This window comes from Madurella fahalii (genome assembly GCF_045866475.1).
Source record: "Madurella fahalii IFM 68171 DNA, scaffold_1, whole genome shotgun sequence".
NCBI classification, from domain to species: Eukaryota; Fungi; Ascomycota; class Sordariomycetes; order Sordariales; genus Madurella; species Madurella fahalii.
Genome location: NW_027263971.1, coordinates 1,055,740 through 1,071,008, shown reverse-complemented (window position 1 = coordinate 1,071,008; position 15,269 = coordinate 1,055,740). Strand labels below are relative to the sequence as shown.

General features: G+C 57.4%; 5 protein-coding genes across 5 annotated transcripts; 2 read left to right on the top strand and 3 right to left on the bottom strand.

The window, feature by feature from the left end:
- Positions 1-886: 886 nt before the first annotated feature.
- Positions 887-2,163, bottom strand: ERD1 (protein-ER retention protein; the record flags this gene model as incomplete). Its single annotated transcript, XM_071055740.1, has 2 exons — positions 887-2,022; positions 2,073-2,163. The coding sequence occupies 2 exons, from the start codon at positions 2,161-2,163 to the stop codon at positions 887-889; spliced, it is 1,227 nt and encodes a 408-aa protein (XP_070911841.1).
- A 535-nt stretch (positions 2,164-2,698) lies between these two features.
- PEX10 (peroxisome bioproteinsis factor 10) lies at positions 2,699-3,940 on the top strand (the record flags this gene model as incomplete). Its single annotated transcript, XM_071055739.1, has 1 exon — positions 2,699-3,940. One exon carries the CDS (start codon positions 2,699-2,701, stop codon positions 3,938-3,940), a length of 1,242 nt encoding a protein of 413 aa, XP_070911840.1.
- Positions 3,941-4,870: 930 nt separating this feature from the next.
- MFIFM68171_00316 (Zinc finger C2H2 LYAR-type domain-containing protein) lies at positions 4,871-6,735 on the bottom strand (the record flags this gene model as incomplete). The annotated part of the gene is made up of 3 exons (XM_071055738.1): positions 4,871-6,055; positions 6,107-6,229; positions 6,715-6,735. 3 exons carry the CDS (start codon positions 6,733-6,735, stop codon positions 4,871-4,873), a joined length of 1,329 nt encoding a protein of 442 aa, XP_070911839.1.
- A 2,397-nt stretch (positions 6,736-9,132) lies between these two features.
- On the top strand, positions 9,133-10,376 carry bem46 (bem46 protein, variant; the record flags this gene model as incomplete). Its single annotated transcript, XM_071055737.1, has 4 exons — positions 9,133-9,243; positions 9,399-9,442; positions 9,515-10,150; positions 10,205-10,376. 4 exons carry the CDS (start codon positions 9,133-9,135, stop codon positions 10,374-10,376), a joined length of 963 nt encoding a protein of 320 aa, XP_070911838.1.
- Positions 10,377-11,220: 844 nt separating this feature from the next.
- FAP1 (FKBP12-associated protein) lies at positions 11,221-12,977 on the bottom strand (the record flags this gene model as incomplete). Its single annotated transcript, XM_071055736.1, has 3 exons — positions 11,221-12,617; positions 12,674-12,816; positions 12,874-12,977. The coding sequence occupies 3 exons, from the start codon at positions 12,975-12,977 to the stop codon at positions 11,221-11,223; spliced, it is 1,644 nt and encodes a 547-aa protein (XP_070911837.1).
- Positions 12,978-15,269: the final 2,292 nt, after the last annotated feature.

Sequence of the window (15,269 nt, the reverse complement as noted above, 5' to 3'; positions counted from 1 at the left end):
CCCAGAGGGGGGCTTTGCCCCCTATCTGGAAGTTCAGGTATTTGTTGCACCTTGGTTGACCTTTGATAAGGTATGGGTAGATGGTGCCTGGTTCCCAGAGGGTTCACGGCTGTGGTGTAATCCTCATGGCCGGCAGGCGGCCGTTGCGATTCACATCCGTGACGGCTTATTCTGAATATCGCGTTGACTTAATTCTTCGAGAAAGATGGCTTGGCATCAGTGCCAACACCCTAGACAAGGCATAGTTGTGGATGAGTGCTCACCTTTCACGGCTGGCTCGGGTTGGCTACCATGGAAGGTGACATTGTTGTAACTGGAATGCAGACCTACGTACGAGTGGTTCGGCCGCGGGATAGGCTTGGGCAGGTGCAAGGTTGTTGCCATGTTATCAGCTCAAACGCTTCGAGCGTGTGCAGAGAAGTTGTGAAGAGATTTGGGAGTGATACGTCGACCCTGCTTGATGAGAGGAAACTCCCTGGCTTTGGTCCGAGGGTACCTTTGTCTTCCCTCTTACACATGTTGCAGCTTATACGGTAGAGTGTTTAAACCTCGACCAAAAGCTTGCGGGGGGGGTACATGGTTGGTTCTGTTTCAGCATTATTTATTATGTCCGCCAATGGACTGGGTAACTGTGGCCGTGTGGCGAAATGGTGTTATCTTGCGGAAACATCGAAATTCGGTAACCAATCACGCCCTATATGTTTTGTCAGGTTAAACGCCGGTCTTGCAAAATCGGTGTGTTGATGATTCTCCAAGTTGAATCGGGCAGGTGCCGGTTCCTTCAACGATCGGACGGAAGAGATATGGCGATGGTATGCGTAGGATCGAATGGCTATATGAGACTGGACGCGGTAACATGTCGTCGTTCAGCATAGCCAGCTTGCGCTCAGTCCTCATCAGCGTATTTGACCCCCTGGAAATCACCCAACAGGATATCATCGACCCCTAACCCCATCGAAGTACTCCTGATCCACTCCGTTTCAACCCGGAAGAAGATCCAAACCCATCGCCTGAATACCTCCAAGAACTGGATGACAAATATCGAGCTCTCAAAATCGCTGATCCGGTCCATCCTTGAGTTTAGCTTCATCATCCACGTACACCGCAGCACCAGATCCAGCACGATAACTGCGTAGTACACTCCGGCTTTGTGCACAAGCAGTGTCCTTCTTAACCCAAATGGATATTCGGGCGAATTTCGCTCGCGTGCCTCTGAGAAGAGGGTCAGGTCCCAATCCTTGGCCACGTCCCAGTAGAAACTGTATAGCGAATTGAGCAGACAAGCTGCAACCCATGCTTTGTACAGTCCCGTAGACCCCCCCTCCTCTTTTTGATTCCTCAGCATCGCGCCAATGACAATCACGGGGAACGCGGTCGAATACTTGGCCGCGTTGGCCAGGTGCTGCCCGCCCCACCCCGTATGCTCCCTGTACGGCGCACGGCGCACGCGCACATACTCGATTAGGCACTGGCGCAAGCGGATCGCGCTGGGCACTGCCATGATCATGGGCACAAGCACGTCGCCACCACATCCGCGGTCCGGTCTGGCAGTGGCAGACCCGTTGCGCGTCAAGAACATGCAGAGGCAGACAAACAGGTCGGCCAGGATCTTAGCGTAGCTCGTGAGCACGTCGGCCAGCAATATATCCCCGAACTTGCCATCCTTCTGCTCTGCTAGGCCCCCCACGCTAATGCGGCGTAATGTCCAGAGGAGACGACTGCGTCCGGTGTGGGAGACGGATAGGCGGCGGAGGGGGATCGTGAACAGGAAGCCGAGAACTAGCAGGTTGGTCATGGGTAACCAGTCATAGTCAATCACGCGCTGCGGGTCGCGGCGGGTAAGGGCCCAGAAAGCGAGGATGGAGAGGCCGGAGGTGAGGGAGAGGAACGAGGCAAGGCGGTAGGTCGAGTGGTGGTGTGGCGGCTGCAACGAGTTTGACCTGCCGGGATAGCGGATCAGGGAGGGCACGTCGATGCGGCGAATGTGTAGGAAGTGGAGGTTAAGACCCCATCCCCAGACGGCTGCAGAGTGTTAGGGAGGCCATTGGAGTCATCTAGGATGGAGTACGCACCCAGGATAACGATGAAGGCGACCCGGTAGGGGAGGGGGAAGGTTAGACTGAACGAATCGAGCTGTGGCGCAACGGCAGGGTCACCGTCCATTGTGCCTGTGATTTGTGGCTGTTGACTGCGTCATCGAGAGACGCCGTCGACGAATCTAAAATAAATGTGGACTAACGAGCGGAAGAAAAACGGCCTTCAAGCCACGCGATGTTGGCGTCAGGGAAAAAAAGAACCAACTTTTGTTTCGAGGGGAGTTGCATCGCGTGCTACCCCTGCCAAACACTAGCAATTTAAGGTAACATGGAGAAAATTTGGGGGAACGACGTCAGCTCCACGGCCAAAGCCACGGCAAAAACGTCGGCCTGCCTTAGGCTGACCCAAGTGTCCCCCCTGGAAGATGCACCCCTGCATCCCTGCACTTGCACAGGCCGGCACCCGAGGTCCAGCCCAGCGGACTTGCATCTGCTTGCCGGGGCCAGCTCCACTGGCCGAGCTTCAACAACAACACAGCATTGCGTTGAGCGCAACAACGTCCGCGTATATTTCTGATCCGGTACCGCAATATGTAATCTGATAATTCGGCGCAAGGACCCGTCTACTTTCTAGATTGTACGCCTGCCAATCGACCGACCAGATGGCATCCCTCCCGCAGCCCCCTCAGTCGAAACCCCCTCCGCCGCTCACCTCTTCTCCCTACCCCTTCGCCGCGGCACCCGACATCATCCGCGCCCACCAGAAAGATGCCTACTTCCAGGGCGTCCTCACAAACCAACTCAGCGATCTGCATCGTCGGTTACGCGGTGCACGCTCCGCCCACGCTTGGGCAACCGAGACCCGCACCTTTGCCGACGCGCTTTATCTCGGCATGACGACTCTTCTCGGCAACCGCACCCTCGGCGAAGAGTATTGCGACCTCGTCCAAGTGGAGGCTCCTTCTCACACTCCAAAATCAAACTTGACGCCGGCGACAAAACAAGAGGAAGGAGGTCCTGTCCTACCTTCCGTACAACGACGCGCAGGATACATCCTCACGGGTGTCCTCCTCCCTTATATCGCCTCGCGCATACTTCCGCGCTTCCGGTCTGGCCTCCGCAAGCGTCTCCAGTCCCGCCTCGCCACCCTCACTCGGCAAGGGCGCGACGAGACCAAATCTGGCCAGCCCAGCTCCGAGTACCGCCTCCTGCGCTACATCTTAACCCACCTCTCCTCCCTCACCAGCGGCGCCCACATCCACGCCGTGACACTAGCCGTCTTCTACTTCACCGGCGCGTACTACTCGCTCTCCAAGCGGCTCTTCGGCCTGCGCTACGTCTTCACGCGGCGCATCGACGAAGGCCAGGGCGGGCGGGCGGGGTACGAAGTCCTGGGCGTGCTCCTCGTAGTGCAGATGCTCGTGCGCGGATACCTGCACATCCGCCAGCAGCTCGCCCCAGCCGCCATCCCCGAAGACGATTACGGCGACGAGGGCGATGGCGACTTCCGAGAACGCGGCGCCCTCGGCGCGGCCGCCCACAGGGATGTCTCCCTCGACGAGAACGCTTACACCAGTAACAACGAGCTCCTCAGCGGCAACTCGTCCGGAACTTCCCAGCGAAGCCTAGCCGAAATCGGCCTCACCACGCACACCCCCGTTCCCCGCGGGCGCGGGGCGCGGTACGACCTGGGGTTACACCCCGGGGTTATGGGGTGGATCAAGGGTGCCCAGCAGCGCAAGTGCACGCTCTGTCTCGAGGAGCTCAAGGACCCGGCGGCAACGTCGTGCGGGCACGTATTTTGCTGGTCCTGCATCAGCGACTGGGTGCGGGAGAAGCCCGAGTGCCCGCTGTGTCGGCGCGAGGCGCTGGCGCAGCATATCCTGCCGTTGAGGGTCGCGTGAGGCGGCAGGAACAGGTGCAAAGAGGGGCTGCCTGTATGCTTCGGGTGTGTGTGTGTACCCCCTGTACTCCATCATGAAATCACCTGTGTAAGGTTTTGTAGGTAGACGATGACTGTGGCAGTTGCGAGCTTGTATAAATTCCAATGGCATGATATGATTAATGAATGGGAATCAGTCAATTTTGGATTGGGCTCACCCACATTATATCGACGGAGTGCCGTACATAAGGCCAAAAGTGCCCGCTCACATCAGCTATGCAGCATGCGAGTAGTGTAAGTCAAGACCGGATATCATATCGCTAACTGTCCGCCTATCCCAGCACCACCGCCATAGCTAAAGTCAAGTAACTGCTAATGTACAATGTAACGAACGTGAAGGGGGACATAGTTCCCGCTCAGCAATCGAGTAAAGACAGATATGGAAGCCCCCAGGGCACCATAGCCATTAACCAGCCCGAGTCCGAACCAAAGCAAATCTGCTCGGTATTCAGATCCAGGAGACAGAAGCGAATCAAAACAAGACCAAACCAACAGTCCCTTACAAAAGAAAGAGACTACGAGAAAGGCAGCGCAAAAATGTGAATATCAAGATGAGTCTTCGACTTTGCACCTCGACGAAATAGACAAAGAGTTAAAAACCAAGGATACACACGACCACATGTATGCTCCGGTCCTCCTGCCACATGCGCACAGGCATGTCCACGACAACAACGACAACAACGACAACAACGTCAACAACGTCAACAACAGAGGTATCATGAGAAGGAAAAGACGCAAGAGAGAAAAGAAACGAAAAGTATGACATGCCACACATCATTAAACTCCCAACCCATGTCCATGTATTCATTTCCCTCATGGATATGCTTCCCCCGCCTTCCCATAATGCAAACACACTCTCATGCTACCCCTACTCCTACCCCTACCCCTTCCCTCAAAGACAAAACAACACAATCTCTCCCCTATCATTCTTCTTCATCCTCAACGACCTCCACAACTCCTTCTCCTCCACCAACTTGCTCAGGCTTACACCCGACGCATCCCTCTCCCGGTGATAGCGCTTCAAAGCCTTGTTGACGCTGCACCCTCGGTGGCTCTCAGGGCCTTTGGTGACAAAGCTGAGGAAGTGCTCGGCCCGCGGCTTGTACACGACCATCTCACCCCCGGTGGGGGCGGCATTCTCCCCGTCCTTGGAACCCGGTCTATACTCGAGGAGCTTCTGCTCCTTCGGACCTTCGAGTGTCTTGGTGGTGGTGGTGGTGGTGGTGGTGGTGCCTCGCTTCTTTTTCTTGGACGACGACGAGCTCGACTTTGTCTTTGTCCGCTTTTTGGATGAAGACGACTTTGGCTTGGCGCCCGCTCCCGCCGCGATCATGGCCATAAGGCTATTGCTGAGCGACTCTGTCCGGCTCGACTTGTGGTGCTTCGACTTGGTCTTCTTGAGGGGGCTGGCCGGGGTTTCGGCGGCATCGCCGCCAGAGTAGTCGGGCGATGGGGGGAAGACGGTTGGTCTGCCCATCAGACGGTTCATACCGCCTGTTAGGCCAGAGTGCAGGACCGGCGGCGCGTCCGTCATGATATGGTCCGTTTCAATGTGTAACCTCTTGCGCTTCTTGTCCTTCTTGGTTTCCTTGTCTCCATCCTTCACTTTCCTGCGCGCTGCCTTTGGCGCGGGTGTCTCGAAGTGGGACATTGGTACCGGGCCGCTGCCGTACTGGACCATAGCGTTGCTGTCGTCGAAGGTGTCTGGCAAGTCATTGGCCTCCGGGTCGAAGCGAACGAGCGCCGTCTCTTCGCTGTGCTGAATGGGAGCGGTGGCAGGTAGGGAGACGTTGGAAGCGGCGGGCGTTGGGTTGGTGACAAGGAAGTCGAAGACATTGACTGGCTCGACTGCTGACGGGGGAGTCGGCGCCTCGGGGGGGGGATTTAGGGAGTTAGTGTCGTCATCGCTGCGCTGCTCGTAGTCGCGCCAGGAATCATAGTCCTCGGCGACATCCTCGACGTAAGCTGCGTGGACCATGGCGTTCGGCGCCTCTTGGATGTTTGCGCTGGGTGCGGGCTTCGCTTTCTTCTCACGGTAGAGAGCGCCTTGGTACTTTTGCGCCTCGCTCATACAGCTCTGTAATCCCGAGTCAGTGGTGTCAGCACTCGACAGAACATGGTGCCGTACCGTATGCGTGCGGTACTCTGTACCGGGAAAGTGCACCATGCAATCGATGCAGGTGAAGGTGGCTCCTCGACAGCGGTTTCGATGAGGATCTAGCTTCTTCTTGGTCAAGATGTCGCCGCAGGCCTAGAGACGGGTGCAGAAAAAACTAGTCAGATGCTGCCGAATGCAGAATACAATTGGTCGTCCTGGGAGCGTGCGGATGATATGGAGACAAGCGTCTTCTAGTGGCAACGGGGAGGAAACAGGAAGAGTGACAGGAGACTAAAAGAAGGGAGGATCAACTTGATCAGACGGGGGAGGGGTGCGGGAAGGAGGGGTGGTGTGCCGGGGTCGTGACCTGTTGGCCGCGACCCGTGGAGGTGGTGTGCAGGGCATGGTGTGTGTGATGTCAGTTAAGATTGCCCTCTGGGGTGGTCATGGGAGGGGCGTGGGGAGCCAGAGCAGGCGTGGAGGGGGGGTGAGCGATAGAATCGAGGCGCGGGCGGCCCAAGAATGGCCTTGCTTGCCGTTGTCTCGGAGCTTGCGCTGAAAGCCAAGGAGTCGGCCGTGCTAGAGAAATGTATTCTCCGAGGGCATAATGGAATAAAGGACATTGCAACATTACCTACCTCGCACGAGAAGGAAACCATGGTGGCGGCGGGGTGAATCCTCCCTTCTCAAATCCCAAGTCTTTCCAATTGGCGCGGAGTATGCAAGAAGTGAAGCGGGCTTGTTTAGCAGCCAATGTTTGCCAAGAGCCGGCTTCACGACTCGGTTTGACTGGATGATGGAAGAAGCCCGTCGTCCAACCCGACCAATCGTTCGCTAGCCGGTAGCGGTTGGGGCGAGGATGGCCTTTGCCCGGCGTTTTAGCAGAGAGTAGGTACGGCGAGAAAGCCCCCAAGAAGCGGGGATCCGGATAGAGAGCTTTCCTCTCTGAAATAGGGTGAATCGGGCGGCACCGAGGTCAGGTTGGGTCCAGAGTACGGGGGGGCTGTGTGCGTGTGCGCCTTTGTGTGTGTTGCGCGCCGTCGGTGGGCGGGCGGCGGCTGAGGGGATTGTCAACAAAGTGGGTTGCTGCGCCTTTGGGCACGAATGATATTCGACAGAGCTGACGAGCAGCGCACCAGCGTTGGCGGGGGGAAACGGCACGAAAGAGGGTCCGTTAGCTCCTGGAGCCGGATCGATCTCGGCACGTTCCCGGTCAGGTGGGTGGCTCGACGACTCGAGTTGGATGACTGGTAGAATTTTTGGTGTGGGCGACTGGAAAGAAAAAAAGGTGAAGCTGGAGATCCATTTGTTTGGTTGGAGGTTTTGGGCGCCGATGCGTCGCTAGCTCCACGCAGTTGCCGGGCCCGCAGGTTCACGAGCCACAGCCCCTCCATCCCCCTGACTTGCCCACCGCAGCGGAAGCGACCTGCGGAGCAACCCGTCGCCCCGATTAGTGAATCAGACGAGCCAAATCGGTCCAAGGGCGGCGCTGAGACGGCCACTCAGAAGCAGGAAAGGCACAGAAAAGCGGGGAGGTGTGGCACAACAGACCCGCAATCCTTGACACGAAACTCGACTGAAGCGCGCTCGTGGTTGGTCAGGGGACACGGGGAGCGCGTTCCAATCAATTTAAAAAAAGAAGCCAATGCCGGCATGCCATCCTGCGCCAACGCTCGGCGTGCTCGCATCTGACCTTGTGAGAAGGACGATGGTACGGCCGAGCTATCACACGGTCAGTTATGCGGGAGCATTACTACTCCCTTCACTTGATCTTTTGTCTGAAGGAACCGACGGCATGCTGTTATTCGCCGTTTGCTCGCGGCGCAAGCTCAGGAACTGGGAGGCTCTGCAGAGGATGGCATGACGAATCGCCTTCCTTCGAGAGCTTCTAGAGCGTTTCGGCAGCGCTTACATTACGCTTTCGGAAGAGCGATCTCCTGCAACAGGTTCCGCAGCACGCCATTCGCGGGCTCAGTTGTCTGTCTGAGCTCGCTCCCTTCCATCTCCTGTTTCAGGGCTTGCGCGACGGCTTCCAGCCGACCGGTTGGTATGCCCGCTTGGGTATAGCGCATTGAGAGCCGAGTTGGAAACCAGCGACGGGGGTGCATGAACCGCCGCACGATCCAATGCGAGGAGCCCGTGTCGCGCGCGACTAGGTGCCAGTCGCTTCCCTGTGCAGCAAAAGCTGAAATCATATTGCATTGGCCTTATGGCCTCAAACGAGGATCGGATGCAAGCCACAGGGTCTGCCTGCCGAGGGTCCTACATCCATAGTCGGCGATTATCGATGCGAGGGAAGCTTATAAGTTAGTGTACAATACAAGTAAAGCTGGGGATTACCCTTGGCAAAGCCGCAATCACAGGCCTGCCCACCTGAACCCATCTGGCTGATTGAGATCCGTCGATCATGGTCGACCGGGCCCGCTCTCTCGGCCTAACAGGACGGGGCTGCGGTCGCCGGAGCGGGCCTAGCGTGCTCCCGACCAACCCGTTAGCACCCATATGGTCCAGAAATGTCAGACCAGGAGCACCCAGCAATCCGTGCCGGGAGCCGGGCAGATCTACCTTTCGTTGACATTACATCAATGCTTTTACGGCGCGTGCAGACATTCTGACCTGCACACGAAATTTCCTTTTGCGCCGGACCTAAACACGCCGGACCTAAACACTCCTGCAGCATACACAGACAGGGCCTATCAGGTTGTGCCTGGGCTGCCAGCGCCCCCCCCCCCCCTCCTCCCCCACCCGGGGCCCTAAAGACTAAAGAAAGCTCGAGCCTGGGATCCGCATTCTTGCCTTACTGGTAGGGTAAGGGTAGGTAGCTCTGCTGCGTAGGGACCGGAAAGTCCACACCACAGGGCACCGTGACTTGCACAGAGATCATTCTCAAACCCCCCCTGCTGTTGTTGCGTTGCACCATCCCGTTTGCTGGGGCACCTTAGCCCGAACGTTTCTCGCTTCTTCATCCGTACGTTATCCCTGACTGGGCTCCTCCACTCGATCCGCTCCAACGTATACCGCCTCTTTTTTTCCCTTCTAGCTTTTCGCCCGTCATCATGTCGACGTCGCCCGATCCGTCGTCGACCAGCAATTCCTTCCTGGAGCAGACTGTCTCGCTCATGAGCAGCGCCGCGGGCTACATGCGCCTGCCGGCTATAGCCTCCACTGTATGACCCGACACCTCTGCCTCTCCCGCCCAGTGCCTGAATGGCTGCACCGCCAACCACGCCGGCTAGTTCAGGGGGCAAGTGGGAAAGCTTTCTCTCGTCAGGCTCTCGTGGTAGTGTGTGCATGTCGACTAACGCTGTATTCTTTTCTCTAGGGGGTCGCCGCCCTGTTGACGGCTCTGCTTTACTTCAAGCAAAAGTGCGCCTCCGCCCCGCCATCGCTTTCAATGTCGTACCTACGTAATGTGCAATACTAACAAAGCCCCCACAGGGCCTTAATCTATCCCTCCCATGTCCCGACCAACGCACGCACCGACGTCCCCCGCCCGAGCCAGTTCAACTTCAGGGACTACGAGGAGCTCATCATCCCGACCAATGACGGGGAAAAGCTGTCGGCCTTCTACATCCGCGGTCCGCGCGGCGGGCCCAACTCCAAAGTGACGGTGCTCATGTTCCACGGGAACGCGGGCAACATCGGCCACCGCCTGCCCATCGCCCGCATGCTGATCGCCGCCGCCGGCTGCAACGTCTTCATGCTCGAGTACCGCGGCTACGGCATCTCGACGGGCCAGCCCGACGAGTCCGGCCTGAACATCGACGCCCAGACGGCCCTCGACTACCTCCGTGACCGCGCCGAGACGCGTGACCACAGCATTGTCGTGTACGGCCAGAGCTTGGGCGGCGCCGTAGGCATCCGCCTCGTAGCCAAGAACCAGAGCCGCGGGGACATCGTCGGCCTGATCCTCGAGAACACCTTCCTTAGCATGCGCAAGCTGATCCCCAGCATCATGCCGCCTGCCAAGTACCTCGCCTATCTGTGCCACCAGGTTTGGCCCAGCGATAGCCTGATTCCCAACGTCAAGGTGCCGACGCTCTTTCTGAGCGGGCTTCAAGATGAGATTGTGCCGTAAGTCCCTCTTACTGTCTGACAGCCCCCCTCTTTCTGACGGGCTTGGAAAAGACCAATCCACATGAAGCGCCTCTACGACCTGTCCAAAGCCCCGGTCAAGGTTTGGAAGCCTCTCCCCGGCGGCGACCACAATTCGAGTGTGGTTGAAGAGGGCTACTTTGAGGCCATTGCCGACTTCATGAACAGAATCGTCGCAGATAAAGCGAAGGAATTGAAGAACTAATCTCAAATTGGCCTTGTACAACATCTGTATAAGACAGCACCTTGATGGGAACATGAAGAATCGGCCGAAGGGGTAAAGGCCTGGGAACCGGAGGTGTATCGTCGATTTCTGTTTTCTCTCAACGTACATTGATACCCCAATCTGTGTGAACAAATAATGGCAGTCTATTATCCTAGAGAGTAGGTAGGATAGACCGGATGCAAAACGGAAACAAGGCAATTGCAATCTTCAGTACGTTTCCTCCTCTTTATTGCATGAAGCTATAGCTCATGAACTCCGGATTCGACACGGGCCGCCGTCCTGTGTAGATGAACGGACCCAAGGACGGACAGACGGACGGGTAAAACGGAGGTACCTGCAATTCGGACTGTTCGAGACGGACACTCCATCTATCCCAGACATAGTGGCACGCGCTCTCGTATTAATTGAACAAGGATAGACTGAGTGGGGGGTGTGAAGTGCCCGCACATAATATATACCTTATTGCAATCGGACGTCCGCAGGGGGTATCACGGTACCTTGCATGTGCAGCTTAGCCGGGGCGGGATTAAAGTCTTCCGTTCTTTGCGGGCGTCAGGAAGGCGTTGATGACATAGGCGTGATGCAAGAGATCAATTGTCGTTCAAGGCTTCTCCAAAGAGTATTGCTCGTCATCTATGGATACTCTCACCTAATGGGGAAAGGGGGGTGTCTCGGCTTCAAGTCATACGCCCCTACACCCGGCACGCATGGCCAGCCATAGGCACACACCCAGTTCCTCGAACGTCATGTTATTCGCATCGGCAGCGATGTCTGTGAGCAACGGGACCGCAGTTAAAGCAGCGCGAGGACACCTTGGTGCCCCTCAAACATCCACAGCAACAGCCTCCACGAGTCCCTCCTCCTGTTCAGTTTGACCGCCTTCCACCCGGCTCCCGCCCCCTATCTCTCCACCCAAAGCAACAATAGCCCCTGTGGCGCCCGCGTTTCCTATCTCACCTTCACCACCCACACCCTCAGCAGCGTCCTTCCCCTCTACTGCCTCTTCACCATCCATGTCCATCCTCTCCGCGGCAGCAAGCCAATCTTCCTCGACCGCCGCATTCTTCATCTCCTTCTTCCGCAACTCCAACCTCTTCAACGCCACGAACGCGCTGGGGGCACGAAGCTCACCCGCGCCTCCTACACCAAGAAGCTTATTCTCCGCAGCAGCAGCCGCAGTAGCACCAGTGCGCCTCCACGACCCCCGACTAGCAACGGCACTCCAGCCGCCCGTGTTGCTCGCAGCAGTTGAATCACCTTCCCGCCTGGTAATGCTAACCGATGGGGAAGAGGACGACGACGGCCCCGGCCCGTCGGCAACATCGACGTGACACAGCGACACTGCACCTGCCAGGCCAAGGCGGGAGACTGTGCGCGCGATGTTAGGTTTGAGCTGTGACAGCGCCGACTCTAGAGCTTGCGCGGTAGGTGCAACAGAAGTTACAGCCACGGCGGCTGTGGTGGTGTTGGGCGTGGCCTTGATGACTATCTCGTCGGAAGGGAGGAAGTGGGTGGTGAAAGTCAAAGCTGGGCCGGTGCGGGAAGCTAACGCCAGGTCTGCCGCCAGGGCTTGGTCGAGCTCGTCAATGGTTAGGGCGAAACGGGGGTTCTTGAGGACGAGAGCGTTGAAGGTCTGCGCGCCCCGTTTTGGAGGTGCTGTAGAGGCTGAGGCTGGAGGTCGGAGAGACGAAGCGGCGGCGCCGAGAGTCGAGGCTGCTTTGGCGATGCGGAGGCATTGCGCGAGCGTCTTCCGCGGCGCGGATACAAACCGCGGGGTCTTGAAGACGCAGACGTGACGGTGTGGTTCGGGGTCCTGGCTCTCCGAATCGAGACCGAAGTCCTCCGCGAGCGCGTGTAAGAATGCCCGCTGGTGGGCTTGCATTGGCTTGAACCGAAGGCGCTTCTCGTCCTGCGCAGCGGCGAAGGCGCGGAACTCACGCTCCTGTGTTTGTGCCCAGCTGATATTCTCTCGGAACAATTTAAGAGTCGTGTCAGAGTACGGGATGTGATCGTCAGAGTGCGTCTCAGGATCGATGCTAAGTGCTTCGGCGAGTTGCCGATTTCGTTGCAGACGGAGGCACTCGTCATCGCACTTTAAAGTTGATTCTCTGGTCAGCCAGGGGTTGAGCTTCGTAGCTTGGCACCGAACCTCCTGTTTGCGACGCTGGCAAGGACAGGTGATGAATGTCTTGGATTGACAGGGCTTGTCCTCTTTGCAATCTGTGGAGGACGAGTTAGACATTGCTCTTTGCCATAATAGAGATCGCTTCACTTACGATAAGGCGCATGACACTGCTCAGTACAAGTGTGCTCGCATGATTTACGGATCTTGCCACACACCTGGGCGCAGTGCGTGCCAGACATTCCGGCATCTTCGCACTCCCCGGGCTTATGGCATGGTTTCCTACATTCATGGGCCCTGGGCATGTTAGACACCAATCGATTGATATGAGAGGCGAGAGATGCCGTAACTTACCCGCACTTGAGCTTTTTCCCGCAAGGTAGACCACACCTAGCCTCCTCGAACCAACAGGGCTGGTTCTTCAGCGTCTTCTTGCCGCAGATGCAAGGCTTCTCCATCAAAAATGGGCACTTGGGGCAGGGCACCTCCTCAGGATGGCATTGGTGATGGAGGGACGGATGGCCGCATGGACGGGCTCTCGTACACGGGAATCGGCATTCGGGCGGCCGTGTCCCGCAAGGTTGAGGTGGTTGGAGCACAGTCCGTCCGCAGGAGCAGCTAATCTCGTCGAAGATGGCCTCCGGGCAGGACATACACGGTCCTTTATGGCAGAGTTGCTGGCAGGTGTGTTTGCCGCACTTGAGCTGGCGGCCGCAGACCTGCAAGCAGATGTGCTCCGGTTCATAGTTCTCGTTGGCATTCCGCTTCTGCTTCCGTCTCTCGGCAGCCTTCTTCTCGCCCGAACAACAACGCTCTCCGCACTCGTGCCTACCGCAATTGAGCTGAGCTCGGCACACGCGGAAGCAGTGCGGGTGCACGATGTCTCCTTGATGGCAGGCAGATTTGACAGTCGTCCTTCCGCAGCGGCAGGTAATGTCCACAGTCTGGGTGCAGGGCGCACAAGCGCCAGTATGGCATTTGTCCGGGCACAAATGGCCACAAGCTAGAAGCTTGTTGCATGGCTTGTCGCAATGCGGGACCGCGTCTCGACATGATTGCCTCGGATCTACTGACATGGACTCGAGGGGGGTCTTGCCGCACGGGCAATGGGTGACAACATCCGGAGAAAAGGGGCAATGGGCCGCCGCTTCGTCTTGCGGGTGGCATGGCTTCTGGCAGGCATGGTGACCACAGTCGAAGTCCCGACCGCAGGTGTTGCGGCAACGGAATGAGCCCTCGAACCAACTATCCGAATCAGACTCGGTACTCCCGACCTCCGGCGGCGAGTTAAGTTGCCCATAATTGAAGGACTCCTCGACGTCGTCACGCTGGTTGCAGGGCATTTCACGCCGCTCCTTTCCGCAATAGCAGGTGGAAACCATGGGTACCTCGCAAGCACCGCACAAGCCGGCATGACAAGTTTGAGCGCACTCGTGCTCGCCACACGGAAGCAAATCACCGCATCGCTCTTGACAACTCCACCCCCTGCTATAATCGGTCTCGCTGCATCGTTTGGTCGACGTATTCTTGCCACAGAAGCAAGTTTGTGTCGGGCCCATCAGTGTGCACGGAGGGCATGGCCCAGCGTGGCACATCAATGAACATGGGTGTGGGCATGTCGCCCGGGGCTTGTTGCATGTCTGTCCACAGGTGTGAGGAGGGAGACCTGGAATGGGCTTCGGGTCGATGTCTTTTCCACACCAGCAGTGGTATGGCCCTGGCTGTTCGATCAAGGTGGAATTGCACCCAGGACAGCGCCAACCCTCGGGCCGGTTTGGGCCTTGGTTCTCGTCCCGCTCCTTCAGCTGGTTCGTGTGCCATTTCCTGACGCAATGGAGGTGGGCCACAGTCCAGCAAATAGAACAAGACCAAACACGGGAGCTCCGCAGCACTTCACTCGTACAGATGACGCATTCGTACTGCCGATTGTCGATATCCTCGTGGATACGGGTAGGCAGATCTGCCGCTGAGGATTTCGGCATCACTCTCGGCGCAGACGATTTCGGCTTCTCTTTCGAACCCGTTGCTTGAGGCGCAGAACTGTAATCATATGAGCTTCCTATTCCGGTAAAACCTTCAGAGGGGCACGAACCTCAGGGGGGTTGCTGGTTGTCCTGGGACGAATTCGGGGGCATTGGCGCGCAAACTAGGTCCGAACGAGCCGGCCCCAGCCTGGTTAAGAGCGGGAGGCGCTCGTCCCCCTCGATGCGATACCACGATTGAACGTTGAGAGACGCCGCCTCTACCACGCCGTTGATTGCCTTGTCTTCCCCTATCCCCTCGCCCCCGTCCCCGCTGAGATGATACATCCCGACCCTCACTTGAGGCGGGAGGAACTGGCTCAGAACTGTTCACCGGAGACTCCTGCACTGCTTGGACCCCTTCAGCATTGGACCGCCCGGGGCCATGGTGATGACCTCTTCTTGGCCGGCCTCTACGGCCTCTTCCACTTCGGTGAGAAGCGGTTTGGGACGGGGCTGCTGATGTCTCGGACATGGTAGGGGTGGTGGCGAGTCGCTTCACCCTGTCGAGAGGCTATTGTGGCGGGGCTCGAGTGCGAATTCCCAGTTGGGATCTGTCTGTAGTGCGCTTTTGAAATACAGCGACTTCACAATAAGATAAAGAAACGAGAATCCGGCTTCCGCCTTTTTATTTTTGAGAAGACAAATACCCGAGATCCAGCTGGTTCGGTTCTGTATTAATAAAACTTGAGCGTGAAGCACCTGCAACCCGGTTGTTTGCCGTATGAG